The sequence below is a fragment of the Nestor notabilis genome, unplaced genomic scaffold (assembly GCF_000696875.1).
Source record: "Nestor notabilis isolate BGI_N333 unplaced genomic scaffold, ASM69687v1 scaffold3171, whole genome shotgun sequence".
Lineage (NCBI taxonomy): Eukaryota > Metazoa > Chordata > Aves > Psittaciformes > Psittacidae > Nestor > Nestor notabilis.
This window is the reverse complement of record NW_009915066.1, coordinates 46,671-71,490: the sequence shown is the minus strand read 5'-3', so window position 1 is coordinate 71,490 and position 24,820 is coordinate 46,671. Positions and strand designations below refer to the sequence as shown.

The window sequence follows — 24,820 nt, the reverse complement described above, 5'->3', positions numbered from 1 at the left end:
AGGAAGCCACTTAATTACTTCCTGGTCAGGAATGGTCTGAAAGCATCCCGGCCTGTCTGGTAAATGGCCTGAGATGGCTCATTGTTTGCCTGGCCCAAGGGACCAGTAACCGTTATTTTTCTGAACCTCCAGGCACAGGCTGCTGAAGGCTCAACGTGTATTGCATTCAGAGGATGAAATCCCCACTGCTCCCTGTGCTGTGTCTGGTGTCTGAAGTGATCCTTCACCTACCCACAGCCCATGCTCCAGGCAAGCCAGTTTGCTGGACCAAATGACACACTTGTAATGTCTTCACACCCCCATAGCACCCCCCATTCCCTCCCGCCCTTTATGTTCTGGCTGAGATGTCACATACATGCTGGTTGAAGTGTCCTGGAGCAGACATCCTGAACTGCTGTGGCATTGGGACAGGCCATAAATATGAATGAGCAGGGAAGTTGCCAGTTCTTCATCTACCAGGATTCAAAATATGCTGTAAAGCTGCTTGAAATGTTGCTTGGAAGCTACAGGGTTTGACATCCTCTTCTCAGGGGTGAAGCAGTGAAGGAAGGCAGCCCAGGGTTCAGTCGTTCTGGCCCTATTCCCTTGCATACACCCTTGGCCAGTCCTGTTGGCCATAGGTCTCAGTGCATTTCACTTCAGGAACTGGAGGGACCTCAACCTCTTGCTCAGGTGGGGCTCCCTGGATTACTATGTCTCTCTTTCCTGCTGTGCAATACCACCACCACTTATCTCATCTGGTGTGTTTCACGTACCAAGCACAGGACTCACCTTCCTAGTTCTCTCTTGTCTCTTGCACAAAGTGAAATACCTACAGATCTCAGTGCATCTCCTCCTCCCTCAACCCCTATCACATCCCTGGTATTTCTGGCACTTGTTCCTATCATAAGGGAAATCATGAGAAGCTCTATAACATCCCAGTTCCTTAGAGAAGATACTGGGGGTGGCACAGCCCTTAGTCTTTATCCCCTCTGCAGAACTGGGGAGGAGACAGTGGACTCGTCCTCTTCAGATCAGCCTATTTCAACATGTTTTCCATTGCTGCTTCATGACTTCTTGCTAGTTCTGTTTCTGAAAGGTATACTCTTCAGGCTAGGAGACAGCTCCAGTCCGGGGGGCTTTGTCTGTCAGTGTAGACTGCTCTTTTTCTCTTCCCTTTAACAGATGATTTCCTGCTCTGATCTTGCAAAGTGATTTGCATGGCAGCAGGGAAAGGCACAAATCTGACCTTAGAAGATGACCACTGATCTACAAAACAATCACAACATCGTGCGACACACGTATGTTACGTTGGCCATTGCTAATGAGGGCTGCAGCAATGACCTTAGAGACACCTCACTGGCTTCTGCAGCAAAACCATCTCTGGCCACAAACCACTTTCCTACAGGAGAAAACGTCTGGCAGTGAGCTGCTTGGCTCAGGAGCTGGTTTGGCTGCCTGCTGTGCAGAAGAAACAGCACCGGAATGACTGGGCAACATCTGCAAGAATGGCCTTGCAGAACCCCAGACTTTCAGAGCTTGCTTTCTGCCTGGCAGTGTGAAGAATGCTCTGTAGCTTCAGGGTTCTTCTCATTGCTGTCTGTGTGTTCGTGGCCGTCAAGGACAATAGGGCTGAGGAAGAATGGGTTCACATGTGCTTTCTGACACACACAGATTTACATTCGCTCTCTGGCCAGAGAGGTTTTGTCAAATAGCGCTTTGAAGAAAGGCTTCTCTTGAAAACCCATCTTCTCACTGACTCATCTCCCTCACTGGAATTTCCACTGTCTGTTTTTCCCTTTCACCTTTCATTCTTTCCTTTTCTGTCCTCTCCCCATGCCTATTCATCGAGTGGGTTCTTTGAACAATAGAAACCATTTGGTATCTTGAAGCCAAACCTGGCTCCTTCTTTCCCATCCAGACCTTCACTCAGTTCCCACTGACTTAACATGACTCACAAGGTCAACAGGACTGAGGCCCATTCCCAGATTTCCCAATGGCATCTTCAGTAGTGCTCAAAATGTACCACCTTTTTGAGTGGGCCTATTTTTACTGGCCTTTCATCTCCATCTGCAATGCTCCTTTCAATCCTTCCCTCTACAAGCACTTGGACCTGTGGAGGATGAGGAGGGGGAAGTGTTTGCTATCATGCAGGCTTAAGTACCTGCTAAATCAGTAAGTTTTGAGGCGGTACTGATGGGGAAACTGTACTACCAGTGTGGGATGGTTGGATGATCCCATTTGCAGTCCTTCCATGAGTCTGCTGAGCAAATTAGCATAGCCAGCTTCTAGGGATCATATGGTCTGATTGCACCAAGAGACTCCTTGCCAAGCATACACATATTGGTGTTACTCTGTCAGATGGACTGGTGCCAGGAACTCCTTCCTCCTGTAACCATCATTGCCAGCATGCCAAGCCTACTTCCTTCCCCCTCACTATGGCCCTCACCTTCTCTTGTTGATACATCCACCTCCAGGTGATTTTTCTTCCTCTCCTTCCCGTACAGCATCTTGCCATCATGTGGGAAGAGGCTTCCTACTCTCCAGATGGCCTGGGCTGCAAATGGACCAATTGGGATGGTACCCATTGCCCCTGGATCAGCCCATAGCACTTTGCACCGAGGCTTGAGCCTTCATGTACTCCTGACTCCATCAATTCCTTAGCACATCCCACAAGTTTCTGGATTCCCATGGGCTCAGCCTGCTTTTCCTTCAGGTCTTCTTCATGTTCTGTAAGAGGATCTTGGGGTTTTAACTTCATATTTTCTTTCCTTGTAGTCTGAGTTGCTGAGTAATGCAGAGTGCAGGATGAATTTGAGACCAATGCAGTGTCATAGCAGAAAGGCTTTGGCCATGACCCACACTGTCCAGAAGGCAAAATGTTGTTTCTATAGCCTCTGATCTACCATCCAAGGGTGGTCTTTGACTTAAATGGTAGCTAGCTGTGATCAGCCAGCCCCAGGCTGGGACAAGGCAGGTGTCCTACCACTGCTTAGCAAAGCTAAACCAGAGGTGGAGAAAGGGTAGAATAGGCACATTCACTGCTATCAACCAAGGAGAGTGACTTTCCTACCTGTCACTTGTCAGGTGCTCAGTGAATCACTTCTGCCCAAAATAAAGCTGAATGAACTCATCTGGGAGCTTTGGGAAAGCCCGTGTTTGCTCCTGGTGAAGAACTCCAGCATGGTCGTAAAGCAAGAGTATTTATGACTATGGCACTGATCTCAATCAAATAGAGTTGGCAATGTCTCTGGGTGATTTGCAGCAGGTTTTTTCTTCACCTTGGCATATAATTTCCCTTTACAGCAGGTTTTCAAAAGCCACGTCCACTAGCTTGAAATATACTGGGTGACTTCTTGCTGGTATTATTGCTATTGAGGGCAGGAAGGGCAAGAATGAGAAAAAAGAGATGTTTTAATACTGAAGTGGATTGTTCTTGGTTTTTTCTCTAAGAGAACTGGTGGCAATAGTGGAGAGAATTAGTCTCAAAGATATAGGGGAGCAGGCCAAGTTTCTGTTTATTTCTTGGCCATCCTATCTCTGATTTTGACATTTGTTGCTGACTGTATCTAAAGTCATAGTGCAGGCTCAGTGTTGCACCACGAACCATTACAGACTAACACAGTGTGAAATCAAACATTACTCACCTGGCACAATCACCAAGTAAAAGCTCAGTTATTTTCTTCTGTAAATGGACAACACAGTCAAGAAGTGGATGGAAACTGAGTCACGGAGGAGTAAAGCAATTGATTTGGGCGTCTCTGGTGTGATAGGAGCTGCAGAAAGAGCATCTGTCTCTCCTGATATCTATTATCCCATACACCTGATTGCATCATCTGTCTTGTTTTTAAACAGACAAAGATCCAACAGGGTAGTTTTCATGTCAGTGTTTCACAGACATCTGAACAAGGATGGGTAAGCTTGGGCTTGAGTTGATGGGATAAAGGATTAAGTCTTCTTTTGTGCTGTCTTCTCTAAGATGAACACTATCCTGTTCCGGACTTTGCAAGGATTTTAGCATTATGTGGAGAAAGAGAAGGGGGGAGGGGGAATAGCAGAAACCAAAATCAAGCATAGATAATATCTATTATCCACTGGGTTTAAAAGATATGTAATCGTTTAATTACCTTGAAGGAGGTTTTCATCTATCCCTGCTCAGCCGATTTATGTGTGTGTGTGTTTTGCTTCCTCCCCCCAAACAAGCGTTTTATTAAAAGGGTTTTCATCAGCTGCCTAAAAAGAGAACAGAAAAAAGATCTCGCACCCAAGTGTTTTATGTGGAGTTGTACGTGCTAATGACAGCAAAGCCCACATAAAAGAAACAAGTGCTTCAAATATTAATTTGTCAAAAGTGATAGAAAGCTGTGTGAGCGAGCATCACGCTGGTGAGCAGCTGCTTGAAGGAGAGGAATGCTGCTTTGCCCAGTGCTTGCTCATGCCTGGTGCTGAATGAACCAGCAGCCTCTGCAGTGGAACACACTGATTTAGCTCTGGCCCGACGCTTGTCTTTCTTGAGGGTGGGGTTAGGGGGATGCAGGCAAGAAGGGAAGGGAAAAAGAAGACAGGGAGTGATAATGAATGCTCAGCCTGAGATGGTAGGTATTTAAGAGGCAATGGATGATATACGCCTGTAATAACACGTTTTAAGTTATGGTCAGCCCTGGAGTGATCAGGCAGGTAGACGAGGTGATCAGCCTTCCAGTGTCTGAAGGGGACCTACAAGGATGCCAGACAGGGACTCCTCATCAGGGACTGCAGTGATAGAACAAGGGGTGATGGGTTCAAACTGAAACAGGGGAGATACAGGTTGGTTATAAAGAAGAAATTCTTTACTGTGAGAGTGGTGAGGCAGTGGAACAAGCTACATAAGGAAGTTGTGGATGCCCCATCCTTGGAAGTGTTCAAGGCCAGGTTGGATGGGCCTTGGAGCAACCTGGTCTAGTGGAAGGTGTCCCTGTCCATTGCAGGCACTGGAACTAGGGGATTTGAAGGTCCTTTTCAACCCAAACCATTCTATGTAGGTCTCTTCCAACTGAAAGTATTCTGTTCTGTCTTACATTGTACTCTATTCTATGATAATGCATAAAATCATGGACTTTGTAGCAAACTCAGCAGTGCCCTTCCCCACCCTGCCAATGCATTTCAGTCTGGCTCAGGGAGGACTTACTCCCAAGGTCTCAAAAAAGCAGACAGGTTTTCAGGACCCCTGAGTGTCCTGCTTGTCCCCTTTGCAAGGTGCAGAAGTAAGGCATCCTGTCCACCTCCTCCTAAAATGTAACCTGGTGGAAATGCCTGGGTGGCTGCAATGGGGTGAGAGTAGAGGAGCTGCTGGGTCATCAGGTGAGTGTGGTCAACTCTGTTCTCCCTTGCATCTGCAAACCTTCTGGTGATGCATCTTCAACTGTTGCTGTGGCAACTGCTTGGTTTTCCTCTTGCTCTGGTTCCCATCCTCCTTTAACCCGGCCAGAGAGGAGACAGCTGGAAGCATCAGCACGGGGAGGAGAGAAAACCCATCTTTGCCTAAATTAATGTATCTCATTTCTCAGGGACTCTAATGACAGTTGCAGTGAGGTCAGTATCAGAGTGCTGAATCCTTCCTTGTTTGTTGATTACCCACTCACTTATCCTGGCACCTGCCTATCATTAAGGGGAGGGTGTGAGGTGTAGTTTCTATGGCAACTGCAAGCAACCTGCTGCCTTCAAGTGCTGGGAGCAGGCAGAGGGACCAGCAGGAGAGGAGAGGGATTCAGGAGCAGCTCTAGACAGGCAGCTGCTGCGGGTGGCAGCAGCCATCCCATGCAGATGGGATCTGGCAGAGTGATGCATGCATTCCATAGCACCTGCTTTTAAGCAGTGTGGGGATTTGGTGTTTATCATCTGTTTAGCTCGTAGAAGTGTTTCCAAGCATGGGTGATGGAGTTCAGTCTAGTTGGCATCCTGTCCAGGGGGATGCAGGAATAATCTAGGAGCAGGCTGTAGCTGATGGTTTGGATCCAGCCATGCCCTGGGCCTCCTGAGGGCTTTGCATTCTTGGCTGGTGCATTTTAGCCCTCATCCACTGTTATGTCCATCCCCAGAAACAGACATGTGTGGTGTAGTGGGTACATCTTCTTCTTCAGAGGACATGCTTCAAATGATAATAGGAGGAAATTAAGCACAGAAATAGGAGGGCAGGAAGAAAGCTTTCCCCTTGTTCATGGAGTCCTGTTAGAAAACACTGCTCAGAGGCAGTCTCGAGCAGCGTGTGAGCCCACAGGTTTTACTTCAGCAGCTGAGAGTTTTATTCTTGGCTTGGACACATTCACCTTCCTGTGCCCCTGTTTCTTGCACACCCACATCTGATTTGGGTAAGCACTTCCTGCTAATAGGTGCTTGTACAGTCCTTAGTAGCGGAATCTGTGATCTCTCAGTGGGGACTGTTCATGTCTTCGAGCATGTACAAGCAAGTTGGATAATCCACTGTTTTTCACAAGTCACACTGACTGGCACTGAGGTAAAGACAAAGATGGAAAGCCTGCAGGTGAAGTGGCTTCTTCTGCTATTTCCCAGTACCTTTTGTCATCTCTGAGCCTTTATGCCCTGCAGTCACTCAGCTGGCAGGGAAAAAGGCTGGTAACTTGTTCAATTTCTGCAGTAACTTCTAGCAGGGTTTGTGATTATTACGGTGGTGGTGGATCTGCCTGCAATCTGTGTGGTGCAGGGCAGCCCCATCATGTCTCTCCTTGCTGAGACCTACAGCCAAATCCCAACAGGAACCGAGAAGTGATGGGAAAAAGCCTCCCTGTGAGCACTTCATCCTACCTTGATACACATCTTGTGTTCTTAGAGCTTCGCTTCTCCAGCCACCACATGAATGACTAATCAAGGACCCGTTCATATAATTCCTAGGAGCAACTCAGGGAGATTAGTTTGGAGCGGAGATGTAAGCATCTGACACTCAATACCACGTTATCCATAACAGTTGGGCTGCTCATCTTTGTAATGCAAGATTATTTATTCCACAGGACAGAGTGATCTCAGAATGCAACAGGGTAATATTTATCTGTCCCTGTCAACACTGTACCCTTGAAGTGACGTTGGGAAGAGCTTATGTTGTTTTGATAGCCTAGCTCAGTGCAATGTCACTGTAATGCCTCAAGTGACTACAGGATTTTCTGGCTATCTGGACATCTGTTAGGTCTGCTAGGATCTGTATGGCAGCCTGCAGTTTAAGGGAGGAAAGACAATTCCCCATTCAGACTTAGTCCAGGGTGATGGCCTGGCTCTGAAGGAGGAAGATTTTGCTCTTCTTCGTTATAATATCAGCTGCATTGACGCTTTGGGACACGTAAACTTTTGGGATCTGGCCAAAGAGAGATGTTCTCAGGATGTTGAAGCTGCAGATAAGAGGTGAGGCTGGAATGTGTCTCCTGCTTGGGGCAATGCCAGGAGGCTGAGCCCAGACCTTCCTTCCCTGCCTCGTCTTGGAGCATGGCTCCATTTGCTTTGGCTTGGATGTTATCTCATGCTGTCATGGATCTCAGTGAGGGGGAGGGTGACAAGAGCCATGATATCATGGTCCTGACCTTCCCACTGTGGAAGCCAAAGTTTTCTGACTCTCTGGGCTTCTGTCCTGGTTTCTGAAGGAAATGGGTTTGCATCAGCGTGTCCTGTGGGTGCAACCTCCGGTCCATCTGTTGCTCTGTCTCCTCTATTGACTTCTGAACTCATTGGCCATTCTTGACCTAGTTGGGCCAAAGTCTGGAGCTCTCAGAGATACCAAGTTCCTACTAACTTTGTAAATACAAGCAGCTTTAGAGGACAAATAGTTTTTTGGTCCTCTCTTAGGAAGAAAGCACTATGCTTTGGGCTCAACCCTTGTTAGATACCAGAAATCTCTATGTGAGAGTGTTGTCATGACAGTCCCTGTCGCTTCTGAAGGCATACTTGGTTGGAGAATGTCTCTTACCCATACAAACCCCATTTGTTGGCACAGAAACTTAACTTTGCTGATAAGTGACATGTCAATGTCATTGGTACATGGATGAGCAGTAAGGGGTATTATTGCAATACTCAAAATCTGCAGGCAAATTGGGCTGCTGGGGTGCCACGCATAGATGTACAGTGCTTCGATGTACCTGAAAGGTCTTGTGAATTTCAGAGGGAAGTCCTTACTTCCTTCTGAAGGGAAGTAAGAAGAGAAGCAAGAAGGATGCAGATTTATAAGTAATCATTAGAGAAGAAATAAGCTGCCTGTGCTCTGCCCCATGTTTTGCACAGTCCAGTTTTACTCTGTGTTATTCTGAAGGGCTCTCTTACTGAACCAGTGCTCTCCATTAACAAATGATAGACTTTGTCCAAGTAGATACATGGTTATCTTCTCTTTTGCACATACACCACCTTCCTCAATGCACACATTCACATTCCCTACTATTTCAAAAGCAGGCAGTTACTCAGGGAACACCAGAACTGAGACTGTTTGCATGTCTCCAGTAGCCCCTTTCCTATGAGCAGATGTACGTACTGACACAATCATCTACTATTTTTATCACTAGTCCTCTCCTCTCATCCAGTGACCAGAAGGCTCCTGCTCTCTGGATCATTACTTTTCCTTCTGAGAGTGTGACAAAGCAGCAAAGGGCCAAGAGAAAGCTAACGTTGTGTCTCTATTTAACAAGGATAAATGTGGTGCTTGGACAATTATGGCAGCCCTGACCTTGATCCTTGTGAAATAATGGACCAGCTGAGAGAGACTCTATTAATAAAGAATTAAAGGAGGGTAAAATCATTAATGTTCAGCAGCAGAGATGTGTGGACTGACTTCAGAGGCAGAATAGTCCTAGGTTGGGATCAAGCTCTCAACAGACCTAGGTCATTTCGCAGAGCTGTCTGCATGGTGTTGGGGGAGTCGCTTTGCTCCTAATCAGCAGGATTCAGCAGTGAGCCATGTGAGAGGAGGTTAGTTACCTTCCTTCAGCTTCTGCTTGGCGATCAGCATCATTCATAGCACTGAAGACAGGGACCCAAGATACTGTGGCAGCTGAGCTAATGATCTGCTATTGATCTGTTGGTCTCCCTCTAGCAGTGATATCTGTACACAAATGTGTACAAACCACCACTGAAGTTTGTAGCAACTAGTGTGCACAGAGCTTAGACAGGGCCAAAGCTCTTCCATGGACTGAGCACCAGCCACCTTTTCCCAGGCACCAACATCACTTGCAATACCTGACAAAAGAGAGTTGGGATTTGATCCTGGAAGACTCTCAACTGTAATGGAGCCACCAGAAGTGACAGTGGTGCAAGGACTCAATTATTCCTTTGTTGTCTCTGCATGTGTTTACTTTTCCCATAAATCCTGTTGCTTTCTCCTCATGGGCTTCCTTTAAAGTTCTGAGCATTTTCTTCTTGTGTTATTGCTTTAGCTGGGCAAATAACCAAGCACATCATCCATCAAACTAACAACACTGTAAACTTAGAAAGTGCAGCTAAAATAGATGGTGCATTAAAAAATTCTTTGACCGGGTGAACATTTTTGTAGCTGGTTTGATTGCTGCTGGTGCCGATGTAAATTTGGGAGAAGTATACACAGAAATTTATGGAGTTTGGAATCCTGCCTCCAAAGCATTGACCTGATTCCGCTTTATAACCTAATAACATTCCCCAGCCCTGTTGGTGTAAATTTGTAATATCATTTTTATGATGCTAAGAATTAGTGGTGTAATAATGTAAACACAACATGGACTGTTAGTCACTCCCTTCCCTTCCCAAACCGGGAATGCCCTGTTCTCCTTGCTGCTTCCTTCTCCAGATAATCCCGGGACTGGGAAATTGTGTGAGCGTTTAGAAGTGATTCACTGAAGGAACTGGTTTGTCAACCCTGGTGCTTGAAGTCTGTCTGCAGCAGTATAGGGCAACTGCTAAACAAGCCTCTGGTTCTGCTTGGGTGGTATCACAGCCCTGACCCAGAGTGACCGTGCAGAAGTGTAAGAGAGAAGTTCAGGCAACATATTCCAGGCAGTCCCTGCTGCCTTTCATCTAACAACTTGCTGCCTCCCTGCTTCTTATCCAAGTGAAATCTGATTCCTGTAAAAGCAATGAAAAAAAACATAATTTTCTTCCTTTTTCCTCTCCTCATTCTCCTTCCTTCCCTTCGTTTCCTTTCTCTTTCCTTATTCTGTTTTGGTTTTAATGTTTTTGGTTCTGATTTACAGAGCATCCAGATGCTGTGATCTAGCTGTCTTTATAAAGATGCAGTCCCTGCCTCTCACTCCCTCTTAATCAAGACTTAATCCCTTACCCTCTTGATATGATTGCAGCATAGAGTATGAGGGTGGGAAAGCCATAGGGGACGCAGGAAAAATGGTACAATGCAGCTCAGCAGAGCAGAGAAACAAAAGGTGTATTGTATTTACATCATATGTGAGTAAACAGCAATCTGAGTGTCGTTTGTTGTGTGTCCCAAAGAGCTTGAGTGAGTAGGTTATGGTCCTCACTTAGATTCACTTTGACGTCATGTTCCTTCCAGGCAAGATGGATTGGATAAGGCACAAAGATGGTTGATGAATGAGGGGTATTGAAGAAAAGTCCTAAAAACCCTTGAGGTTGAAGATGAAGAAATGGACTTGGATTTTGATGGCAGGAGAAAAGGGGAATTGTATGCTTTGAGATAAGTAGTCCTGGAGTTGGTGGTGATCCTGAATGGAGATGACTCCTACTCTTCTGGGAAAGGAATGGTGAATATCCATTGCCAAGAGTTGAGTTTATCTTGCCAAAGATGCCTGCAATGCAGTCAGCAGTAGGTGAGCCATAGTTTCCTTCTGTAGAGAGTGGAGATCCAGCCATTGTTACCAGGGATCATGAGAGAGCAGTATGAGGGAAAAGTAAGAAAGATTCCTCACCTGAATGCTTGGGATGACAAGAGATGCACAGGGGATGACAAGTGAGCTGGAACATGAACATAAGGGAGATTGTTGATAGGTGGGTGAGTCATTGTATTAAAACTTAGACCAGCTCCAGTACCTAAAAGGGGGTCTACAAGAAACCTGGAGAGGGGCTTTGGACAAGGGCCTGTAGGGACAGGACAAGGGGAATGGCTTTAACCTGCCGGAGGGGAGATTGAGATGAGCTCTGAGGCAGAAGCTCTTCCCTGTGAGGGTGCTGAGGCGCTGGCACAGGGTGCCCAGAGAAGCTGTGGCTGCCCCATCCCTGGCAGCGTTCAAGGCCAGGTTGGACACAGGGATTAAGTTTTTTGGGGGGTGCTATTTTTCTGTAGAGAGTGAAAACTTAGACCAGCTCCAGTACCTAAAAGGGGGTCTACAAGAAACCTGGAGAGGGGCTTTGGACAAGGGCCTGTAGGGACAGGACAAGAGGAATGGCTTTAACCTGCCAGAGGGGAGATTGAGATGAGCTCTTGGGCAGAAGCTCTTCCTTGTGAGGGTGCTGAGGCACAGGGTGCCCAGAGAAGCTGTGGCTGCGCCATCCCTGGCAGTGTTCAAGGCCAGGTTGGACACAGGGACTTGGGTCAACCTGCTCTAGTGGAAGGTGTCCCTGCCCGTGGCAGGGTTTGGAAGTGGATGAGCTTTAAGGTCCTTTACAACCCAAACCATTCTATGAGTGTACGATTCATGGATGTTTTAACTGTTCCCATGTAAGATGCCTACCATTCAGAGTAGACCAGGCTCATTTTCTTTTGGAAAACAGAAAACACTTTCATGAGACTTGGGCTCATAATTCTGGCCATAAACAGTAACAGAGAGTGAAACTGTAAAAAATAAGATTAGAAGAAAACCCATGCAAAATTACAACATTGTAAAAGATTCTTACATGCTTCATCCCCAGGAGAGGATGACAACTCCGAGTATCTGGTCAGTGGAAAAAAATCTCCACAAAATCATAGTTGTATGTGTATGAAGCACCATAAAGGAACCAAACTAATTAGTTCAGGGCTAAGAAGACATAGCCTCAGAGAGGTTTCATCGTCCTCTTCAGAAGAATTCTCCTGGTGGCTTTCACTGGGAACTCACTCAGGTATAGCTATGACGAGAGCCATAACACATATGTGAGAGAAAAGGAGGGAAAGGCTTCTCATATTTCTAAGACTTCATTATTTCAGCAACCTACAGCAAAACACATTTGCAGGCGTTCTATGAGGAGTTATAAATAAAGAAAATGAAACTAACATCGACCCAATGAGTACAGTCCATTTCATGCAGTGTTTTCACTTACTTGACAACTGGCAAAGTTTAGTGATTTGAGGTGTGAATCACTGCTGATACAAGTAATTGGCAAGGGTGGAGGATGTTATTGTAAGAGACTGATTTGAAAGCATTTAAGGAATAGAATGAAGCTACATGCACAAAATGAATCACGAAGAGTCCGCTTTCAAATGCGTTGCCCTGGTACAGATTAAACTGGATTTTAGTTCCTCTGGAATCTGAACCAGCTCCCCTTAGAGTCAGGGAAAGGCTTCATTTATTATATACCAAAGACAAAAGGGATGGAATTGTGCCCTTCCTTGGTACAGTTGTTGGCAGTGGATGTTTTTATATCCCCTACATCATGTGAAAACTGTGCTTTTCCAACCTAGGTGATGTCCATTGCAGAGAAAGGGTGAAGAGAAACTGCCTCTGCTGGAAAATGCCCAGGATAACTCTTTTTTTAAGCATCCTTCTGCTTGGATCCCCTCCAAGGTCTCCTCTGAGCAGGCTGATATTTTGCCCTCTAAATACAAACCTGACCAGGCACCCAAAGCTTGACACAGGTTGCAAAAAGAGTATCACATCTGAATTTAAACCCAGAGCCTAGTCCGAGCTCGGAGGTTTTATGCAGTACATCACCCAATGAAATTGCCTTTTCCCCTCCCTGTTTCAATTAGAAAGAACATTAGGTCAATCAGATAAAGCCACATTGGGAGGATTTCCTCTTTATGGCGCTTGCCTCTTCAATTATCTATAATGAACTTCCTCACAGCACTGCAAAGCTTTTTATATGCAAACGAATCCTGTTTTGGGGCTGCCGCAATCACTGCTTGTTAATGAACTTGAAACAAGTGTTATCGGAAAGGTTACAGCACCAGTGGTGGAGGGAGACAGGATAAAGCTAGACAAGAAAGACCAGGCTGAAGAGCAGGGATTGGCCTGCAGGTAACATAGTGAACTATCTCCAAACCCCATCCTCCAGCCCCGTTCAGAGGCTTTTCGATGTGACAGGCATCAAGCAAAATGCCCACTCTTGGGAAATGTCTGCTCAGCAGCAGATAGGGTTTTCCCATCCTCCTGTCCCATTGATTCCCTGTGCCAATGCATTTCTCTCTCAACTCCTATAGCTGGGAAGAAAGAAAAATGAGGTGATGTTGCCAAGGTCTTTTCTTATGCCAAGAGAAAGAGGGGGAGCTGATTGAGAGACCCCAGGATGTGTCGGGCAGCTGAAGGGGAAGGGTCACGGTGGTGTTGAAGCCATGCAGTCCCAAATGGTATTTATACATGGTATCTGCTGGTGTTATCAGAACTGGAAACTCTCACCCGTGTTTTAACATAGCCTATATCACCTCCTTTCCCTGCCCTTTGTATTTTTACATGTCTAAGTCACCCAGGGTTAGATTAGGCCTCACTTTCTCATGCTGAGTAGCTACTTAACCCCCCATCTAATCCTAACACTGGTGTGCCTTCGTAGGGTACGACCATAGAATCCAAGGATAGAAAGGGTTTCTAGAGTGTCAAGCTTTGCCCTTTTGTCAAGACAAACACTTCTGTGAGACTTTAACCATTGTATTTCAGCATTAGTAATTCTCTGGGGACAGTTTGTGACAGGACAAGAAAACAGCAAAAACAGGGAGAGTTGGAACAGGGTGTAGCTCCTTAAGCACTCTTGGGGGTCCAATATAGTCTCTTTTCACACTGTGTCTTGTGCATGATGAGGCGTAGAGCAACATCCACCGCTCAACTATCTGGAGCCTCTTCCCATGTTACTGCTTGTTGAAGTGCTGCTCAGCACCAGGATGCCCAAGACTGCAGAGAATCACAGCAGTGAAGCTCATCACTGCATTGCAGTACCACATGGGCTTGCTACTTCCAATCCTTACACCATCCAACTGGGAGACTGGGGAAGGCTTCTGGACTTCACTGCAGCTCTGTGCTGCTTGGTTACTGGATTTTCTTCCTGCCCCTGGCCATGGATCAGCTCACACCCGCAGTGTGACGATTGATGGCTCTTGTAATTCTATTCCTGGTTGGCGTAACTGCAGATGTTACACGTCTAATCCATTTCTTTATCTTCCTAAGCTATTTGCTTCAGTAAGATGCTTCCACCATCTGCTCTAACACGCTCCCGGGCTCTCATAAGCCATAAATTCCACTTTTGAACCTTTCAGTCCCTTTTCCTACTTTCCAGCTTTGGATCAGTCATTTTTCTCCTGCTGTCCCTTACCCACACCTGCAGATTAAGCTTGCATCTGTTTATGTAAGTTCCCTGTCTCTGGACCCAGCTTTAACACTGGGAAGGACAGTGCGAAATGGTGTTGTTCTGTGGACTGGGCAGGGTGGCTGCACCATCATGATAGCATGTGCTCTATGGATAGCAGACAGCATGCCCAATACAGTACAGAGAAGAAAAAGAGGGGACAGGCTTCCTTTTAGCATGTAGATGTTGGATAGCCATCCAACAGACACTCACAAGAGAGCAAGATGGCATGGTCTGTGCTTATAGCATGCTTTTGTAGCTTGTCGCAGTGGGGTTTTTAAAGGATCCCATTTTATATCAAACCACCTTGGATTAGCCAGGCAAATGCTGCAGTCATTTCCTAAAGAGTTGATGGCCTCCTGGAATACATGTATTTGACAGCTCACAGTTGTCTGATTGTGCTGTGAAGAAGCAGTGCACTGCTACTCTGTGCAAATTAATGACACTTTGAATACAGCCTTCTGCATTGCAACTTTGGGTACTCAGAACCTCACCCTGTGAGGCACTGGATTAGCAACACACACTCAGCATTGCTCCTTTAGTGATATGATGGCAAGCCTTTCCATGGGATATCTACATGCTGTGTAACAGTTGTTTCCTGGGAGCTGGATCCATCTGTAATAAATACTCTGTCCCCTTCTAAGCCAAAACAAACTCTCTTTTTAACAGCCCAGCCTCTGTCTTGCTGGAACTGTGCCTCCAAGCAAGGAATTACGCTCAGATTTGTGCTTTATTCACTTCTCATGTCATGATATTGCAACTGGGCTAAGTTCCTGGAGGGAACGTGATTGCTTTCCCACTACCTGATTAATGGAACAGTATTAAAAAGCACCAGAGGTAGCTTCCTTGGGTCCTGAAGGCTGAAAGTCTGTAGGTCAAACAAGGGAGATAGGAAAGGATGGTCTGTAAAAGAAATCCTTCCTTACCTGTTTATCTCAGCCTTCCTGTAATGCTCTTTGAATACCCTTGTAATAGGCTGAGGCCCAGGGAGATGCAAAGGCTTTGTAATGGGTTGAAGTGAAGCGTGAAGTGAGAAGGTTGAGAAGCATCAGAGGACTCCGCCTGGGGCTGGAAAACCCATGTGCTGACTTGGTGCGTTGTCTTCTCTCTCCCTAGGACTGTCCACAGCTGCTTCAGGCAGAGAAGATCCTGGTGCCGGTGGAAGTGATCAAGCCGATCACATTGAAGGCCAAGAACCTTCCTCAACCACAGTCGGGCCAGAGGGGCTACGAGTGCATCTTGAACATCCAGGGAAATGAGCAGAGGGTGCCCGCCTTGAGGTTCAACAGCTCCAGCGTGCAATGCCAGAACACCTCGGTGAGCAAGCACTGTGTGCCTGGGAGAAATGTAGAGGCTAAGGAGGATTAGGAGTGCCTGCAGCATTGTCCCAATGGCACCTGGGGTTGTGTTGCAGCCCTTTTTATGTTATTGTGTGCACAATTCCAGCCACAGTCAAGGAAAGGCTGGTTGGTAGCTTGCAAACTGTCCTTTTTGCTCTTTAGGCTGGCTGGCGTTACCACACAGTAGTTGATTCTGCCCTTAGATCCCAGCATTTGGCAGTACAAGAAAGATGCTCAGGGGTCTGGAGCATCTCTCTTATGAGGAGAGATTACAGGAGCTGGGCCTTTTTAGTCCAGAGAAGAGCAGACTGAGAAGGGATCTCATCAATGCAGATCAATACCTCAAAGGTGGTGCCAGGAGGATGGTGCCAGGCTCTTTTCAGTGGTGCCCAGTGACAGAACAAAGAGCAATGGCCATAAACTACAACACAGGTTTCACTTCAACATGAGGAAGAACTTCTATACATTAGAGCATTGGAGCATTAGAACAGGCTACCCAGGGGGGTTGTGGAGTCTCCGTCTCTGGAGACATTCAAACCCCACCATGGACGCGTTCCTGTGTAACCTGCTCTGGGTGGCTCTGCCTTGGCAGGGGGTTGGACTGGCTGATCTCCAGAGGTCCCTTCCAACCCTAGTGATTCTGTGATGACCCTTAGGCATTATAGGCCTGTGATAGAATCATTCTACAATTCTATGATTATTATCAGCTTAACCTGCCCATATCCTCAGAGTGCCACATCCTTGTGTGCATTCAGGAGGGTTTCTGAAGGGACAGGTATTTGCATCAACACTGAGAGGTGAAGTTATTCTGTGGGGTTTTGGTGACGGGACATATAAACCCCTATATAAACAGTCTGACTGTGGCCAGCATGTAATGGGTCAAAAGAAGGGTGAAATGCTGAAGGCTTAAGTCAATCTTTCCTCCTGTCACCGATTCACCACATGACCTTTTGTTAGTCTCTTTGCCTCTGCCCTCCTCTGCCCCCCCATCAGCAGTGCAGAATCAGTAACCCTCCTCGAGGAGTCACAAGGGTGGTGTCACTGCAGCAATGACAGTGTTGGGGGCAAACACTGGCATAAAATCACAGACTGGTTTGTGTTGAAGGGACCCTAAAGCTCCTCCAGTTCCAATCCCTGCCAGAGGCAGGGGGACATTCCACTAGAGCAGGTTGCTCCAAGCCCCTCTGGCCTGGAACACGGCCGGGGAGGGGCCAGCCACAGCTTCTCTGGGCACCCTGTGCCAGAGCCTCAGCACCCTCACTGTGAAGAACTTCTTCCTTATCTCCAACCTGAACTTCCCTGGTTTCAGTTTGAACCCATCACCCCTTGTCCTATCACTCCAGTCCCTGATGAAGGCCCCTCTCCAGCATCCTTATAGGCCCCCTTCACACACTGGAAGCTGCTCTGAGGTCTCCACGCAGCTTCTCTTCTCCAGCCCCGATGTTCTCAGCCTGTCTTCATAGAGGAGGCGCTCTATCTACCATGAGTTGTGCATACATGCAAGAGTGGTCTCTCCACGAGATTCATGTCTCCAAGATGTACATTTGATTCATTCTATTGCTGCTACTACGAGATGATTTATTAGTCAAAGAGCTAATTACAGGCTTTAGACACTTCACTGCAGCTCTTCCACTCCATGCTGGGCAGCGCCTGTTAAAATCCGTCACAACATATTCTGCTGCATTAAGCAGCGTGCTGAGGATTACAGGCACTTCACACACTTTATGATCTGTTGCAAACAAGCAGCTTCCCAGCCACATTTCTGCATTTATTTCTTTGTCCCCCTGATTTTCATTACTGGTTAGCGGCCTGTGAGCATCCAGGTTTGATGTTTCGTAGGAATGGATGGCTGGAGAAGTTAAGAAGGCATTACACTTTAAAACAAATTAGGATTTACTTTTACAGTGGTGAAAGATTGTGGCTAAATGGGTATTATATGGATGTGGGTAGAGACTACGTGTCTGTCCAAAGAGTCTTTGCAAGGAAAAGAGCAGCCACCCTTTAGAGACATGAGTTTTCTGGCACACGGAGACATCATCATAAACTAGCTCAGGATGATTTTAAGTAGGGGACTGACAGGTCAGTAGTCCTGAAGGGCTCCTTTCAGCATCTGAGTTTGTGATATCTGATAATACAGCCTGGTTTTGAGAGGTAATGATTACTATTCCCATACTACCCCAATGCTCCAAGAGGCTGCTAGTGCCTAGGAACAGAGAAATGGGCTTCCATGAATCCCCACGTGCATTTGCCTGTGGGATGTCTGAGTGCTCCAGCAGCACCATTTTCACCTTAATGTTTATGTTCCCAAGCCAGGACACTCAAGGCTACTCCTGAGCTACACAGCGTGGCAGGGCTGAGTGTGAGGTTAATGGTGAAGCACTCCATGACCTTGTTGCTGTGTGGTGTCCATAGAATGCCTGTCCCATGTTTGGTGGTAGCTGAAGTGGACCTCTTTCTTCTCCAGGGAGAGATGCTTATTTTGGATCAAATCAACTCTTTTCAGTATTCTGCCTCTCTCCCTCTCTCCACCTCCCATTCTTTTCCCTTCTCTTTTCTTCCCTTTTCTTTCGAAGGCATTTTAACTCTGATTTGAGCTCTTTTCCTTTCTTCCCTGAGAAATGTTATTTCATTGTTGCTCTGAATTTACAGACACTGAGAGAAAGAGATGTGGAAGGGAGAGCCAGACAAAAGAAAGACACATTCACACGCATACAAAAAGGGAACAGAGAAGCCCTGGCTCTGTTTGAGCAGGTGGCAGAGGACACAGACAATAGGGAAGGAGTGCTGTAGATATGTCTCCATCATGATTATTTCCTTCCCTGCCAGAATTAGTGTTCAGACCGGAGCCACTGTGATACAATGAGCCTCTGCTCTGAGGGTCACCTGCCTTTAGAAACAGCCCTATGAGCTTGTTTGTAAATTGAATCAGCCCCTTTCAACAGAGCTTTTTACTCAGCAGAGTTGCTGGATGAGGCACTGAATGTAGCACCTGCATTGCAGGCTTGGAGAAGGTCCAAAGGAGGGTGGGAGGATGTGTTGTGATGGTGTGTCCCTGAAGGGATGCTATCCTGCCAGCAGATCTTTCTGTCGGTGCTGCATGCTAGACTAAGCACTCATTCTTGGCTTGTTTTCCTTCAGAAGCCCCAAGATATCCCCCCTCTCTTCATACACTAGGCACTGGCATGCTCAAATTCGGCTCAACTTCTGCAAAATGCAGGGGTTTTCCTGCTTTCACACACGACAGAATCAGGGAAAAGCCTCAACTCTTGCTTTCTGCTGCCTGGTCCCTGAAGATTTACACCAAGGATCAGAACCATCTTAAGCAGATGCTTTTTTAAGTGGCTCCGACTTCAGTTAAAAGATGCTATAAGGACACCCAGGTGGGACCAGCCTATCTGATGGTGTGTCAGTGGTGTACTACCCAGCGCTAGGTGCTCAGCCAGCTTTATCTCTCCCCCTGTCTTTCCTGGAGATATTTCCTCTGATAACAGTAATAAGTCACCACAGGGCAGCACGCTTCAGGACAATTATTGTTCCTGTCAAGTGGTTTGAGAGTCTCTGGGCTTTGTCCTCTATCACACCACCCAAGGCATGCAATTATCACTCAGAGAGACATTACCTGCCAGTCCTTATTGCACTTATGATAGCTCTGCCGACAGCCTGGACACAGAGTGATGAGAGGAAATGAAAAGGAGGGGAGCTAAGGAGGCATATAAATAAGTAAGTAAAAACATCAGCAGGAGGGGCTGAAATTGCTAGATCTATTAGGGTAGAAAGCAATCTCCACAGTGGGAAACACTGGGAGCCCCAGCATGTGCAATCAGCCCCGTATTAGCTGCCTTTGACATGAGGAAGAGGAAGAAGGGTGAGAGATAGAATCATAGAATAGTTAAGGTTGGAAAGGACCTTAAGATCATCTAGTTCCAACACCTCTGCCATGGGCAGGGACAATTGACCCACCTGACCATGCCATGATCACTACTATTACCTGCTTCAATGACTAAGCCCACATTCTGGCTTGGTATGAGCCTGCCCATTGCCTGGCCTTGGCCCACACAAGCAGCACGCACTGATTTCTAGCAGCAAAACCCCTGTTGATAATTTGCCTCTGGTCTTCTTCTCATTGCCTTCACAGGTCTGCGTGTCGTGAGACCCAAGATGTTACAGCTTAAAGTGCTGTGTAACTTCAGGATAGGAAAAGCAAATATGTTATATCTGTCATATCATTGCACTTGAGCAAAAGATCTCGGTGACATTTGACTCTGTGGTGTGGCTCACACAGTAGAGGGAGTGCTAAAAAACAACCCAACTAAAAACAGAGCTGGGAAAAATGAGGAGCTATTTACAGAGATCATGGCAAAACATCCTTATGGGTGGCCAAAGGGAGACAAACATAGGGTTGTGAGTTGTGCATCCACTTCTCAACTATTATGATGCATCGTCATTAGAATAATAATAATAGTTATTATTATTATTATTTAGCTACATTAAAATGTCACAGAGAAATCCCAAGCGTGATATAGGCTCTATTGTCCTGGATGATGCCCAGACATTAAATTCTGTCCCAGCTCTGAGAAGCAAAAACTCAAGAAGATGGAACAACTGTGGGCAAGAAGTTTTTTACCTACAGTTTATGGCTGGGAAATTGATGCAAAAAGGGATTAAATGATTAGCACAGGCCCACACAAGGAGCTGGTGGCAGAGATATGGGAATCAATCTCCAAGCTCAAGCTTTATTCACTAAAGTGGTGTAAGGAAAACAGACTTCACACTAAAACACTGCTAAAATGCTGTTTGTCTGCAGAGGTTTCCCTGTTTTGGACATGCTTGAGGTACAAAAGGGAAACATCATGTAACTGCTTTTCATTTATTGTCCCAAGTCTGCCCAATCCAAACTACCAAAGGGCTTTACCCAGTGATACAGCGTCCCAGCAGGATGCAGTGAGAGGTGTGGATGTGATGGCTGTGGATCTGCACAATCTGCATGGCTCTGAGGTCCTGAAGCTGAGCTGCTCTAAGGCAGGGTGCCTGTAGTAAATGGGTGCACAAAAGAACCACTAACGACATGGCAAAATGAGGTGATGGGCTCAGCCTGAGTCGCAGGAGACAAAGAACTGGGACTTAGGAGTTCAAAACATTGTTCCTGTGAATTACAACAGCTCCTTCTAGCAGCTTTTTGGCATTTCCTGATAAGAGCCAGCCTGCCTGTCTGGAAAGGCAACCTTTCTCTCTCAGTTTGGGCCTCTAAATTGCCTGTAATTTTCTGCTTTGATTTGACTTGCATAGCAGGAATAGAGATTTGGCAGATTTAGGGGTCAGATTTACCTCTTATGAGAAGTTCTGCCTATGCTGGAGGAAGTTGTGCAAGGCGAGGTAGACAGACAAGTCCTAATGGTAGGAAGGCTCTTAGCAGGAGTATCCGGGAAGCTCTGCTGTCCTGGAGATCGATACGCCATCCCTTTTTTCTTCCCTGAAACATATTTCCTCCTTATTGTTACAGCTGAGTGAATCCTTTTCAAAGCCTCCTATTGAGTTCAGTGGGCTTTGAACGGGGGTCACAATGAGTTAGCAGCTCCTGTGGTCTGAAAAGGATGGAGCATTTACTCGCTGTTGCTTTGCAAATTGCTCCGTTTCGCTGCTGTGCAGCCCATGAGATGTCTGAGGCTGGGCATGGCAGTGTGAGCATCCTCATTCCAGCCCCAGCTGGCTTCATCCCTGGAGCTCGTCCATTGGGATCCCGTTGTTTATTCCCACTCAACCCTTTCCAGTTCTGGATCAAGTCTGCTGAGTTAACAAGTCTAATATGTGTTTGCCCCTGGTGCCACAGACAGATAAGATCTGAAATCCCAGCTGGGCTTATGCTGCTGGCTCTTGGATCCTCAGTGGGATGAAAGGCTCTGGGGGACTCCAGCTGCCTGTCCCTTGGCAGCCTTGTCTAGGCTCTGCTAACAGCTAAATCCCAGTACACACACATGAGGCTCTGCTGAGGCAGAAAGCAGCAGTTTTTCAGGCACCTACAGACTCAGCTTCTTACTTAAGGGTGACCAGTGGTTCTGTACATGTTCTCTTTCCATTCCCAACCAGCATTTGCAAAGTGCTGTGCAAAGCTCAAGTTTCCAAAGCTCCTGAATAACAGAAGATTAATTATTCCCTACTTTTCAGGCTCTCTCCTTCCTACTCCTGTCTTTTCACCCTTGCCCCCAGCTCTGTAAAGCTGTGAAAAGCCAGTGTTTTGAGTCCAAGTGGCTCTGCATCATCTTGCATCTTGCTGGCAGTGTCACCAAGAAGTGTCATAGAGATGCTAATGCTGAATGAGACTGGCGGGTGCAGCCCTATTGCAAAGGGCTCTGCTAACCTGCAGCTGCTCTTTACTTCCATGGTAACCACCAAGCTCATACCCATAAATACCCTACAACCAGATTGTATTCACAGGGTTTTGCAGATTAGTGGTTAATTGCGTTTCGCTTGTCCAAAGAGAAATTACCGTGTAACTAACACTCACTCTGCTTTAATGGACAGAAATAACCATCTACGATTTACTCCCCAGTTATATGGCAATTAATGGATACAGAAAAACCTACTTCTAAAGGCTTAGTGCTTTGATATCTCTGTGGAAAACCTTGCTGAGACTTTAAGTGATGGGGAGCTCTTTAGTGGTGTCTAAGATATATCCAACCAAACCAGTCAGCTTACTGAATTATATGTAACCTTGTAGTGGGGAAAACATCTCTTTCTTTCAAAGTGGGAGTTTGTCCTGCTATAGATCCCAGGACAGTGGGAGATGGCTGATCTCAAGAGGGATTTGTATGTGGATATATATGTCAGTAATAGCAGCAGACCTGAAATGTCTCTCCCTTTCTCGCCTTGTTCCTATCCTGTCCTTTAAGCAACCATCTCAGGCTGTGCCAGGGGAGGTTTAGACTGGAGCTGAGGAACAATTCCTTGCCCAGAGGGTGCTCAGGCATCGGAACAGGCTGCCCAGGGCAGGGCTGGAGTCACCGTCCCTGCAAGTGTTCCCAGCCCGTGGAGCCGAGGCCTCAGTGCCAGGGGTTAGTGGTGGCCTTGGCAGGGCTGGGAATGGTTGGGCTGGATGAGCTTAAAGGGCTTTTCCAGCCTGGCTGATTCTGTGATCTCCTTTCCCATGAAGAGACTTTCTGCCTTTTGGTGAAGTGTTGGATGGAAGCTGTTGGTGGAGGTGGGCTGTGGGACGTGACTGGCAGCTGGGTGAACCCTGTGTGAACGGGTTGATGGTAACTCAAAAGTTAGCCTATAAAATACACTAAGCACCATGTGTGAGGGAGCTCTCTGAGCAGAGAGGGCCTCCAGCGATCAGCTTCCATTTCCTTTGTTAAGGCCAGGTCTGTGTACCTAGACTGTGCCTGACAAGTGTTTGTTTTAGTCTGCTTAACTCTCTCAGAAGATTTCTATGGCTTTCTTAATACATATTTCCTGGAAACCAGATACCCCCTATTCCAGCTGAAGTATTTCTGGTTCTGAGAAGGGAAGAAAAACTGCCTCCTGGGGCTTACATACGTAACAAACTCTCCTACATCCCCAAATGAGATTTGCTTGTTTTTTTGGCAGCAATATGGCATTGTTGATTCACAATCTGTTTGTGATCCTCAGTAGTCTCCAGACCCTTTCCTGCAGCACTGGCCAATCACTCCAATTTCATCTTCGTTAACATTGATTTCTCCCACTAAAGAATAGTCAGGGCTTGCCTATATTGAATTTCACTTTGTTGATTTTGGCCTGGTTCTACCATTTGTCAAGTTAGTTTTGAATTCTTAACCCTGCTTTTGGATGTTCTTGCACCCTCTTCTGGAACAATGCTGTTCATGGAATCTGTACTGTCATCCAAGTCAGTAGTGAAAATACTGACCAATATCAGACCCAGGACGATATTCCATTTAAAACACCCTCCCAGCCTGACACTGAGTTCTTTGACTTTATTTTTGGCATCTTTTGTATATACCTTGTGGTGGCTTCTTTCGATCATATTTCCCTAATTTGTTTATGGGGCTCCCCTGTAGGACAGTAGCAAATACTCTACTGAAATCAAGATAAAGCCCATCTGCTACTTCCCTTTCGTCCACAAAGCCATTAAGCCTGTCAAAAAAGGAAATTAGGTTGGGTTGACACAATTTGTTCTTGACAAATCTGTGCTGGCTGATTTTTATCACCTTATCAACTCGCAGGTGCTTATAAATTGATTGTTTAATAATTTGATGTACTTTCTTGCTGGGAAGCAAAGTTAGGCTGACAGGTCTATAATTACATAGAACCTCCTTTTCCCCCTTTTTAAAGGTATTTCCATGATATGCTTTCTAAGACCTCACTTGTCTACCAGGAGGTGTTCAATGTATCACCATCCCTGGCAGCGTTCAAGACTAGGTTGGATGGGGCATGGAGCATCTGGTCTAGTGGAAGGTGTCCCTGCCCATGGCAGGGGGTTGGAACTGGATGAGCTTTAAGGTTCCTTCCAACCCAAACCATCCTGTGATTGTATGATTCTATGATCACTAGTGTAGATAACTTTACATATACTCTCAGCATCCATGGAGTACACAGCAAAGGTATATGTGGATGGTAGACCCACAGTGCATAATGAACACTTCAGAGGTGCAACCAGGAGTTGGCCTAATACCCTTCAGAGCTGTGCTCAACACCTAGAAGATAGATTTACAAGATAAATCCCATCATATGCACAGATCAACTAGTGCTGTGATGGCACTAGGCATGAGGGCAGGTAGCAGCATACCCCTGGGTCCAGAGAGAGGTAACGGAGCTGGCAAAGGGCCTGGAGCACAAGTGCGATGAGGAAGGGCTTAGGGACCTGGGGGGTTTAGTGTGAAGAAGACAAGGCTCAGGGGGGACCTGATCGCTCTCTGCAACTGCCTGACAGGAGGATGTAATGAGGTGGGGGCTGGTCTCTGCTCTCAAGGAACAAGGGACGGGACAAGAGGAAACAGCCTCAGGCTGTGCCAGGGCAGGTTTAGACTGGAGCTGAGGAACAATTCCTTGCCCAGAGGGTGCTCAGGCATTGGAACAGGCTGCCCAGGGCA

General features: G+C 46.5%; 1 protein-coding gene across 1 annotated transcript in view; it reads left to right on the top strand.

Moving 5' to 3' along the window:
• Positions 1–24,820, top strand: part of LOC104413044 (plexin-A4) — a gene marked incomplete at both ends in the record, with an annotated part of 76,882 nt that overhangs the window by 9,963 nt on the left and 42,099 nt on the right. Inside the window, one exon of the mRNA XM_010023939.1 lies at positions 15,532–15,732. Within this exon, the coding sequence (XP_010022241.1) occupies positions 15,532–15,732 (201 nt within the window). The remainder of the gene's footprint in view (positions 1–15,531; positions 15,733–24,820) is intronic.